This window comes from Silurus aristotelis, assembly GCF_946808225.1.
Source record: "Silurus aristotelis genome assembly, chromosome: 3".
Lineage (NCBI taxonomy): Eukaryota > Metazoa > Chordata > Actinopteri > Siluriformes > Siluridae > Silurus > Silurus aristotelis.
Window position 1 is genome coordinate 21,829,192 of NC_139576.1, and position 12,437 is coordinate 21,841,628.

A 12,437-nucleotide genomic window follows, 5' to 3' on the forward strand; every position below is an offset into this window, starting at 1 on the left:
CTGGTCCTGAACATTTGGCATTCCTGAAAGTTTCGGGGTGGTTTTGATGTGCACATGATCAGCTTTGACCGAATCATTTAGCTGATGCTTTCAATCTGAAGCTAATAAGGTGTAATATAGGACACTTTTTGTGTCAGACCTCTGCATAGTTTTGTCTACAGTCCCAAGGTTTTATTTATTAATGAACAATATCACATATTGTAACAGTTTATAGTCAAACCCAACTTTCACAGATAATGTACGCAGCTTGTCATATTACAAAGAACCTGGAAGATTAGAGAACCTAGTCTTGGATTATGTAGACTGTTTATAGTTATAGATCTATGTCTGCATGACTGCATTAATGAATAGACCTAAAGTTTATGTTGCAGAAGGAATTAAAGTCCCAGAATGAGAATTGAGCTGCACTGAGGTGTACAGTGCATTTTATATTCATCTCTGGATGTTTATTACTGACCAGTGAGATGCTTAAATACAAGCTAAAACTATTCAGAGTGATAATACATCATTTTTCTGCTCAAGGCCCAATCAGGTTGTGAACTGTTTTTCAGTACCCTAACATTTAACATTGTCTTATGCTCTTCATATGCAGTGCATGCGTTCATTCAAGTTCACTGGATGAGTGTGTGAGAGTGACGGACTGCAATGTGTAACGACGAGAGATGCCATTTGATCAGTCACACACACACAAGGCCTCATACGTCTACTCTGTAATTCATGTGAGGTTTCACACTCACTTCCTCTCCATAGTCACAGTCTTGCACCCTCGCCATGTAAACCATTTGTGCATGTCCGAGCTGCCAGCATGATCACAATTGCTCTAAAGGAAACAAAAAAGACTTTGGCTAATGATATGACCGCATCAGTGACATACTAAATATCAGCACTGTGGCATTTTAAGGGCCAATTGGATTCATTTAATTGTTACATGATATTCTTAAAAATTCATACCTGCCAAAGCTGCCAAATTTGCTGTCAAAATCGACTGAAGCTCTTTGACTGCAATATATTGTTTCACCAACACAGAGCAATAAGATAAACAAGTAAAAAGCAAGTAAAAAATCAACAGGAACATGTTTTCTTGATTATTAAAACCATACCCACAGCTGCACCTGTCAGTCTGCCATCCTCCCACTGTTGCTCAGTGTTTAAACAAACAAGCATGCATTTATATTCAGGAAAGCGACCGAGATCTTCCGGTAGGTTTTTTTTTTTCTATATGGTAATATTTCCGCTGGAAAGATATTCACGTTGAAAATAAGATCTCAGCTAACCTAGAGGGAGAGAATAGAAGAAGACGTTTGGTGTGGTAGGAACGTGTGCGTGGGGTAAAGCAGCAGAGGGCAGATTTGGTTTAGGTTTGTGCGTGTAATCAGGCATGCAGACGCTCAGAGAGCTGTATAATGGACCGCAACAGTGCAAAAGTGCGGAATGGAATAAAACGTGGGAAGTAATACTCAGGTTCACACTAGGGGTGCTGCACTTCTGGTGTTGAGAATTAAAGGATTGCTGCATGCACTGTACAACCCAAGCAAAAAGGAAATGAAAAAAAGGATCACCTCCTCTGTTCATTGTCTTTTGCATTGTCAGTATTTATCATGTTTATAATCTGAAAACTGATTTGCCTGGAAGAAGTGGTGCTTGAATATAATACACAGATACTGCTGAAGAATACAGTGTGTAGTGTGGGGGGTTTCTGTGCAGCTGACAGGAGGCAGCAATGTGATGTGTTTACAGTAGTAGTTGGTCATACAGGGAACATGTTTTCAGGGCACTATGTGTTGCTTTAGTATGATTTAAGAGGGGGAATCGCCGAATTATTTGTAGAGTATCAGGCAGAGACTAAAAAAAAGGAATGCGAATGATGGTGTAAAGTAAAAATGTAACATATGAACAGTAATAAATAGATTTCTTATTGGAAATTAATTTGGAAGTAGTCATCCAATCCTCTTTCTCTACAATTACACAATAACCAATCGAATTCATGCATACTCTTATATTACTGTCTATATGAGGATTTCTTTTACAAGGACTTGTGTATTATTTCAGATAAATGCTACAGTTCATACACCTTAACCTCCAGGAATCATAAATGATGTGCATTCACTTTTATATTTGTGAAGGAAAACTTTGTCTCTGTAATGTTGAGACCTTGACAGACATGTACACCAGTGAAATACGTACAGCTTGATTTTTCCTTTATAAATTGACAAATGGAAAAGAGACCACACACACACACACACACACACACACACACACACACACACACACACACACACACACACACACACGCTCACACACGGGCGCACACACGCGCGCACACCGGCCTCAGTCTGCCAGAGGGGCTTCTGCTCTCCCTTAATGACAAATTCATTTGTTATATTTTGATTGCATGCTGAATGGCCGTTAAGCCTCCCCTTTATATCTCTAAATGTGTGTTATCTCACAGTAGGACACGTCTGCTGCATTTTTCTCTTCCGCAACCCTTCTTGAATGGTAATCTTTCCATCGCCAGCCTAGAACTGTCTAGCTTGGGTTTCAGTGAGGAGAATTCAGGACCAGCAGCATCCAGACAGATATTATAGCCCTTTTCCACCCAGAGAATTGTAGTGAAACAGAGATTACATTACAGTTTGCAGTCTTTAATTTAGCCGATCCTTTAAATCTAAGCGAAATTAAAATCCATGCATATAGCCCAACAGTTTCCACATTCGCAAATCGTATTATTTATTTATTTTTTCAATGCAAGAGCATGAGTTAATTAGTGATACATTTGTTGCTTTTTCTGAGTAATGATTGTTTTTTGTTTGTTTTTTTTTTTAAATCAAGAAATGAATTGGCTGAATTTCCTGGCTCTGTTCTCTCGTCATAAACGCCACACAGCCAATTGTTAAGCATGATTTTCAAAAGATTATTTCATGTATATTTGAGCTTGTAATACAATCAAACATTTGATTCGTTAGTGTAAAAAAAGCATTCATGTTTACTGTGTTCCACACACTCATAACGCACGCTGCACTGATCCTGACCTGCACACTCTGCATCGTCAACATACTCATTCACGCTGACAGCGTTTCTCCCTCTCAGACATTAACACCTATCTCAATTTCACTCACTCATTCACACACACACACACACACACACACACACACACACACATAACGCACACGCCAGCATAACTGGACAACAAAGAAAGCAGAACTCTTGACACAAGCAAATGTGAAATGTTTTTTTTTCCTTTCCCCTCAGAACACTGCATTGTGAATTAGGCTATTGTTTTACAGCTCCACTGATCTTTTAAATCTTTTAGGAATTACTTCATTATGTATGCGTTTAGAGTGAAAAAAAAAATCACTAAGGCTGCTTGTTGTTGTTGTATCAATATCTGATTACTGTATTGGAGTTTGGAGTATAACCGATATGGTATAACTGTGATACAATGAGGGTCATATTTTTTCCACCTGTTTCTAACAGATCTATATATATATATATATATATATAAAATAGGGCTGCAGCTATATAATATTTTAGTAATCAGTATTCTAATGATTATAACAATGATTAATCTACTAATCAGATAAAAAGTGCTCTTTCTTTATTAAAGAGCAATACTAAATAAACAAGAGACAATAATACGGGTCTCTTGACCATGTCATTTGTTCCCTTTTTAGAAAAATGAAAAAAATGTTTTGCTGAAATTGCACACAAAAATATCTGTGAAAACTAAACCGGTTTAGTGCATTTAATTGCCATATTTCATCAAAGTGCAAATACAAATATATATTTAAACAAAAAATCATAAATCAAAACCTAATAAATTTTAGATCACTCTTTTAAAAAAATAATAAGAATAAATTAAACGCTCTATACGGTGTTTGCTTTATATTTTAGTTTTAAATGATCCCAAACTTTGGAAACTTACCGTTGTTTTCTGTGGTCTGAATCTTCTCCTGGCCACTCGCTGTTTTCTCCTCGTTCCTCCATTTTTCTTTCTGCAGCATCTTCTTTGTTCTATTGAAGCCTGTTTCCCCAAAGTAAAAAAAAATAAATAATAATAAAATATGTATATGTATGTATATATATATGTATATATATGTATGTATATATATATATGTATATATATATATATATATATATATATATATATATATATATATATATATATATATATATATATATATATATATATATATATATATATATTAGTAAAGGTTTTTTTTTTTTTTTTTTTCTGACAAATCCGTCTTTTTTTCTCGCTTTATTTCTCGTAAACATCCAACATTTCTGGTGTATCCACCGTATACCAATGTTGTCGGACTGAAGTTTAAAAAAATTTAAGAATTACTTTCAATCATTTACATTTGTTGGACCCCATTTGATTAATACAGATGTGTATATAAGGTGTGTGTGTGTGTTTGTGTGTGTGTGTGTGTGTGTTTTAAATTTAATATGTTCTAAAAATATGATCTACTTAACTGTTCTACATATTTCAGCATAGTTGTCCTCATTCCTTTTATCCTTCATTCATTCATTCATTCATTCACTCACTCACTCGATAGTCAGAATTGTCAGGATTTTCTCTTTTTATGAGAAATTCTTTAAGTTGCACATAAATCACTTAATTGTCCATCGTGTTAGTCGTTAGACACTTTCTTTTTAGCGGCTAACGCTAGCGCTATGGATTCTTCAGCGTTTTTGTGCATGCGCAAAACAAATCGTATTTCCGGTGTGGAGTGAGCAGTCACAGCGACTCTGCGCTGGTGCTGCTAGTCTAATAGGTGGTTTTTCAAGTATCTTTTTTGCACTTGGTGGCTGCAGGCTTTGCCCCTATACAAAAAAAAAAAGAAAAGTAAGGGATTTATACAAGATTCTCCAATAATCATGATCCTGTAAGAAAAGGGCTTCAGCAGTCAAGTGAGTGGGTGATTGGGAGAGAGTCTCTCCTCTCACCACTGCTGCGGCTGCAGATGATGATCAATGAGGCAGACATGATGGAGAGAATTAAACAGTGTGGATGCGTGATGAAGAATAGCTGAAATGTTTCAAAAAAGTTTGTTGTCCTTTTGCCTGAGAATTGTTTTTCTATATGCCAATTTTTTTGTCATCATAGTGAATAAATGCATTATACACAAATGACTTAATATAGTTTATAAGACATAATTGAAAGATACTCTGAGACAGTTTCTTCTCTCTGGTGTTAAAAAGAACATTGTAAAGCCTTGCTTTCAGTTGTTTATTTATTTACCTGACTGTATACAGACACAGTGGCTTTAGGTGTGAGCCGAATGACAAAGATACATCACGACGTTTTTATGATGCACAATATGTGCCATGATAGATTGGTTTAATAAAAAACTACCAGCAGTCCAGTGGTGCTGGTCATTCAAAAAAAAAATGTCTATAAAAATATATGATTTGAAATCGCCAAAGATACAAACAATGTGTTCGAATAATTGTAGTAATTGTTAATAATACAAAAGTTTTCAGCTGTTCGCACTGTGCGGTTTGTCCCGAAAAATATATTACGTCAATTATGATATTGATTTTGAATTGTTTGCCTGCACACGATTCTTTTTTTCTCTTCGGGAAAAGCTGCGTTTATTGCGATCGCAGCCAAGATGGTGAACTGGCTCTAGAGCGAGAAGTTCTGCTGATTGTCAAAGATAGGTTGCGAGTTGACTCTGTCTCTTTGTCCTGCTTGTGTTGTGTTGCTTTGTTGCTGTGAGCTGTCAAACCCAGGATGTGTGCAGCTGAGCATGTCTGGTAGGAGGCAGTTACAGTGCCACAGGTTTGTCTGGGCTGCAGATGGACTGTCTTCACTCACGGTTCTACGTGTTTATCTGAAAGTTATGTCTTTATACTAAATAAAAAACAAAAGTGCTGTTTAAATATGAATGATTCATTCCTAATGTTAAATGTGCATCTAGCGTTGTATCAGATTTAATGAAGGGATGTGGAAACGTGATACAATACATTTTATGAGCGAAAGTGTCATCGCATGACCTTTACACTCTTTTTACATTTTTGCCCCCTTTGCTCCATTCTTCGGGGACAACCGCTAGATTATGAGGTTTTATTTGCCCATTCAGCCATAAGAGCATTAGTGAGGTCAAGCAGCGATTTCAGACCTGGGGTGCATCTGCATTCTAGTTTATTTTACAGCTATTCAATTGAGGTTGAGGTCAGGGCCGAACCTTGCTTTTGTGCACAGGCGCCTGGTCATACTGGAACAGGTTGCTGGAGCTTAGTTCTATTGAAGAAAAAAATTCTACACAGTCTGATGAACCTTTAGCCATATAGTGTATACTGCTTGGGGTCCTTTTTAGTATGGGGATTTGTGACAGATATTGTCTGCAGAAATGCATTAGGCGTAGTTACAATGGCATTCTTTTTATACTGCATACATCATGCTGCGCTGGTGTATAAGAGTATACAAGTCTCTGGATATGTATTTGCACATTGCTCATTCACTTATAACCAGTACCTTATTATATTATGTGTATAGATTGATATAGATAAAGACTGTAATATAGTGTAATTCTGTAATATAGACTGAGAAACTTATATCAAACCGGCTTCTGAGATCGCCTTTTCTAAGCAGACCACATTTTTGGAACATTCCAGGAGGACCAGGGTGCATAGAGTGTGAATTATTCGACAAGTATGATGAAACACTGTTTGATCTGTGAAAATCACAGGACTATCAGTCCCATAGAAAACCCATGGAATTGTTTAAAACTGCGAATAGTGCACGAGTCACCAGAAAGATTGCTTCTGGAAATTCAACCAGAGCAGTATGTCTATGCATCATCCTGGAAACTGTTTATTTTTTTTTATCTATTTTGGTGGAGGTTTATTATGTAATTTATTATGCATAAAATGCATCGTCATTTTGAACATGGATAATATATTACACAACTCACATTTTCATCATCAGTTACAATTTTACCGTATGCCGAAAGCTCGCAGCTGTCAGAGGAAAATCCTGATTCTTGGATGTGCTTCAACAGTATCAATAGCAAACTGTGTTCGATTAGTGAGAGATCAGTGGTCCCTCTTCATGAGATTAAGCCATTCATTGCTGAGTTCCGAACAGTATCCAGTTTCATTCAATTATTCGATATATATTTTTTAAATATATATTCAATTATTCTTGAATAACAAATTGGATCGATTCAAACAAATAAATCTGGTTTGCTCGTTCTATTTCCTGTTTAAATTTTTTTTAATGATTATTCACCTGTGTAAAATCATGACCCATTGCTAGAAGAGCGTTTTTTAACCTAAAGAACGGATGCACGTAGGCTGTTGACTTTGTAGTCAGCCCTCACAGACAGAGTGGTGGTGTTACTGTGTGAAGCTGATCATTGGCCAAGTGTGTGCTAAGCCAGGTTTACCCTGAGAGCAATCATCCACAGGACCATCGCTGCCCTGCCGTGCGCTACGTGTACACATATGATACATTCCGACCCGTGTGTGTGTGTGTGTGTGTGTGTGTGTGTGTGTGTAAGAGAGACATAGAAGTTAGAGTTAGGCTTGTACGGCTTTTCCCTTGCTCCCTCCCCTTTCATCTCTATCTCTCTCTCTCTCTCTCTCTCTCTCTCACTTACTCCCTCACTCACTCCCTTGCGCTCTCTCTCTCTCTCTCTCTCTCTCTCTCTCTCTCTTTCTCTCTGTCTCTTTCTCTCAGTCTCTTTCTCTGTGATTCCACCTCTGTTTACTTACGTCTTGCATCAGAGAGAGAATTACCTTTCTTTGACTCCCCCCCCCAACTCTCTTATGCCATTTAATCTCACCTTGCTCCCACCCTTTTCTGAGTTGCACTCATCCCGAACGTTCTTTCTTTCTTTTTTGTTTCCTTTCCCCCTACCATTGTGTTTATTATTCAATCAATTTCTCCGTTTATATACGTTTTATTCTATCTCTTTCCCTTCCTCCACTCCTTTCCTTCTCTGGGAGGATCATTGATTCATTCCTCTCCAGCTACTCAGCTCGGAGCGTAGTCAGACGCTCGGCTGATAGAGGTCCCTCCACATTTCCCTTCTTTCCCCACCCTCACTGTGAGCTGTAGCATTAGGTCTAACATCTTTAATACCAGATACTACTTCTCTCCTTCTCTCTCTCTCTCTCTCTCTCTCTCTCTCTCTCGCTGTGTGTGCTGAATCTTCAGTAGCGACTCTTGCTCTCGTTGCAGCTTCAGTCACCAGTTGAATGCGAGAGGGTGACTGTGTGTGTGTGTGTGTGCGTGCGTGTGTGTGTGTGTGCGTGTGCGTGTGCGTGTGTGTGTGTGGTTATGGAGGATTTTGAGCAGCGATGTGGAGGGTATTCGCGTTAAGGATCAAGATGCTCTCCACACATCCTCCGTATTTGTGTTTATGGAACAGACGCTTTCCTCCATGCTGGTGCGTATGACCGGCTTCGCTCTGTAAGTATGCGCTGTTCCTGTGTGTTCAGACTCTGCACAGGGAATTAGCAGTGTGGGAAGCGAGGGGAGTTTGCTGTTGGAGAGTTGCAGGTTTAAAATGTAGCCTTTTGCGCTCAGATTAAAAGAATGTAGCCTGTAATTGTGTATTGTCTATAGTACTTTTTTTAATGTTTTTTTTTTTTTCATCTCTGAGAACTGTTACTAAATCATCTAATCATCTACTAATGATTTTTTCCCCCGTTTATGCTCATTATCTTTGATCTCTTATTAGTTCAGTTCTGCATGACCTCTTTGTGGAGGTCATTTCAACTCATTGTTTTTGCTGTTTCATTAATAATTTGATTTATTTGTGTGTGTGTGTGTGTGTGTGTGTGTGTGTGTGTGTGTGTGTGTGTGTGTGTGTGTGTCCGTAAATTTTTCTGCATGTGAGCTCTGACTGACATGTCTCTTTGCTCAGTTAGTGGGTTGCTGCGTCTGTCATCATCGCTCTACATGAATGGCATTTCTATGATGTAATTTCCCCCCTCCCCCAGGTTTGCCACTTTCATTAGTTCAATGGTTTACTAGCTCGAAAGCATGTCTTCTGCAGCTTTTCCTTTGCCCATTGAGTGTGTATTTTATCACGTCTGTGTGTTAGCCTGGTAGTGCGTTTTGCATGCTAGCCATTTAATACTGTCGCTTCGACTTGATCTTAAACCTCTGCTATAGTAATTATTGAGATGGCTGAGGACCACCTAAATAGATGACTACTGAGAGTGCACTATTCCTTCTATTGTGCTTTCAGGAACCTTTAAGATGACCTTATGAAAAGGGTTTGCTTTAAGCACTGACTCATAATCCAACTTCCACAAAGTTGTGGCATTCATAATTCAAAAGCCTGGCTTTTTCTCATAGTTTATTGATACTCTGATGAATTTCCTTCTCAATAGTTCATTTTATAATTAAATGTTTGGCATTACTATGGCAGTAGAGGAAGGCTATGCTCTAGGCCTTGTTCTGTCAGCAAGATACGAAACCAGGTCATCTGCATGAAGGAGCCATGGATGAGCTGTTTAAACCGACCACAGGCTTTACTTTACGCTTTGTTTCGGAGCAAACAAAGCAGTTCTGTTTCCTTCTGCTGTTGTGAGAAGCTGTATTTTTATTTTATTGGAGAACAAGGAATATAACTACTGTTTTCAGCAGCTTTCGCAAACAAAGTAACATCAACGTAAAAGGTTAAAAAGAACAACTCCGACATCAGGTCCGTGGCAGTAAAGTGACTCTTAACATGGCAAGGATGAGTGCAGATTGGGGGAAAAAATACATTTTAATAAATTAAAGGATAAGAGTTTTTTTAACATACAGATGCTGTTCAGTCATAGATGGATAATTGTATTCAATATGAAAAAAACTCAGTTGTCTTTGTGATTATTTTGCTAAAGATTTGCGCAAGAAAGGATCAAAAGCTTATTCCAATCCCATTGCAAATATTGGTTATTTGGTTAAGATGTGTACTGGGTATTTAGTGTGTAAATAGGAGCGGTGGTGTAGTAATTAGGTTGGAAAAGCGTTTAATATTAACAAGAACATCCTTAAGTTTCCATTTTCCCTTCAAGTTATTGAACAACTCTTTTGTTACTTCTACTCATTTAAAATACATAAATTACTCTTTGTTCCCAAAATCAGATCTCGGCGATTTTCACATTCCCACCTCTAGGGAAATTAACGCCATTTGACTGGTTTAAATACGATATTCTTTCCACCATAGAGCTGAACATTTTTTATTTTGTGGACAGCGACTAGTCTCTGTACCATTTTTCTTGTTAGAAGAGAGAAATATGAATAGATGTTTCATTTCATAACTGCATGAGGGATCAATTAAAATGTTTTTTTATTCAAGATGTTCTGGGCCACATAGAGGAATACAAAATGTAATATTGTCTTTTTTTATGAGCTTTGTGCAGATCTACTATAATGGTTTGATTTTCCAATCTCCGTAGAGTATTGTCGATGTTCCTCAGGTTTCCGCGTTGCTGTACTCATAGATGGTGCTTCTGAGAACTGCTCGGGGGGGGGAATTGGTTACAATACGCAGTGCTGCTTTGAGGATCCAATTGGACGTTTTTATGACTTCGAGGTCTGTCTTCTGTTATCCATTGCTGTCAAAGGGTACTTCATGAGCAGCACCATCCTGGCATTTTATACACGCTTCTGCGTCCCTATTGCAGCCTCTTTAGTACCCATCAGTTCTGCCAGTTCTTTCCTCGTAGTGTTTTCCATTTGCGATTTCACTTCAGTGTCTCTCTGTCCTGTAGCAGTTTCTCTGTGTCCCTCGAGTGCTTGTCCTGACACCTTCAGATGAGTTTTGAGCTGCGAGAAAGCCTGTTAGCTTTGCTAGTAATGTGAAATATGCGAGCCCAGTTTTACTAGCCTCACATCCATTAGGACGCTGTTCTCTAAACTCCACTAGTTCAGGCAAAGGCTTTCAAAATAGCGCAATCTAAACCCATTTGTAAAGCTGCAAAAACACTTTAAAAGAAAATAGAAATTATGCCTCACTATCTTGTATCATTACTGTGCCATTTCAGCAGTAGCCTAGATCACTGGCATATCACTTGTTATTCTCTATGCTGTATGTCTGATATTGCTGGAGTGATAACGTTTGGCTTTGTGGGGGGGGGTTTTGTTTGGTTTTTTTTGTTTTGTTTTGTTTTGTTTTTTTTTATGACTGACTAATGCTTTGAATCTGAACGAACGGATTTGCTCGTTCTCACTCGATCACTCTTCTACTTTCAGCGACCAGTTCTACAAAACTGGAAGACCTGAGCTATCTTGATGAACAGCGAAACACACCACTGCGCACCTCCATACGCATGCCGTGGCACAACACCGGAGGAAGGCCACCCTACGACAAAGGTAGTGTACATTTCTCGCCCATACCCGGGTAATCAATTTAAAAGAAAAAACTCCAGACAAGAGGTGCCTCACACTTTCATCATTAAAAAAAAACAACAACAATTTAAAGCTATGCATTGTAATTACATAATCTCCGGAAGAATGTAATCTCACTGTCGGATTGAGTGAAATGGAGCAGTTTCTTCCAGCAATCAAGATAAAATGCCATCAGAATATTCCAGCACCTGTAGATTGTATTTTAACTCGACTCAAGTCTTTTTATAATTTGATAGAAGGAAATGACTTTTTTTTTCTTCCTAAATGAGATGGCCAATTCGAGTTTAGTGCACTGACTGCAGGCGATACAATCAACTGGAAATAAAAATTGGGTATTTCATCACATCACATAGTTGAATTTAAGCCTGCCATTGTGCTGCGAGAGTGGTAGGATGCCGTTGGCGGAAGCATTTTTCGGAAGGTCAGAGTCTGCATGTTGCACATGATGTTGAGTTTGAGTTTGGGGAAGTCCAGAGCATCAATAATGCAAGTATAAATTACTAGGCACAAAGCATAGTTTTCAAACTAGCCCATTTTATCCTTCTCTTTTTTTCCCCCATGTGGAAAGAGGAAAGGGGGATCTGTTCACACGCAACACCCATTCAAATCTTCCAATGGCAGACTTTACAAATAAACCTTTGCTCGTCACGCCCCAGTGTAAACCAGTGGCAGCCGTGGTAGTTACACTAGGTTCGTACAATCGTTGTACACATTTGTACACACTTGCAACATAGTGTAGAGCTCTAAGATACAAGGTAACAGAATGCTAACTGACAAGGTAAAAAAGTAGCCTTTAATGCCGACAGACAGACAAAAGAAAGAATGGAAGAATTGTGATAGTACAGGTACAATGGCAAATAGTTACATTGTGCAATTTGAAAAGTACAGATAAAAATGCAAATATATACAGCGAATTATTGTAAATAATATCAGCCGTACAAATGTGCAGAAGCTATTAAGCAGTAAAGTAAGAATATCAGTGTATATTCTTACTGTATTTTGCTTAATAGCTTCTGCACATTTGTACTGCGAGGCATAACATTCTGACATTCGAACGTTATGAGCAGTGAGTAAAAAA

At 38.2% G+C, this 12,437-nt stretch overlaps 1 protein-coding gene across 1 annotated transcript in view; it reads left to right on the plus strand.

The window, feature by feature from the left end:
- tanc1b (tetratricopeptide repeat, ankyrin repeat and coiled-coil containing 1b) overlaps positions 1-12,437 on the plus strand; it is a 116,759-nt gene that overhangs the window by 68,476 nt on the left and 35,846 nt on the right. Inside the window, exon 8 of the mRNA XM_083537971.1 lies at positions 11,204-11,323. Within this exon, the coding sequence (XP_083394097.1) occupies positions 11,204-11,323 (120 nt within the window). The remainder of the gene's footprint in view (positions 1-11,203; positions 11,324-12,437) is intronic.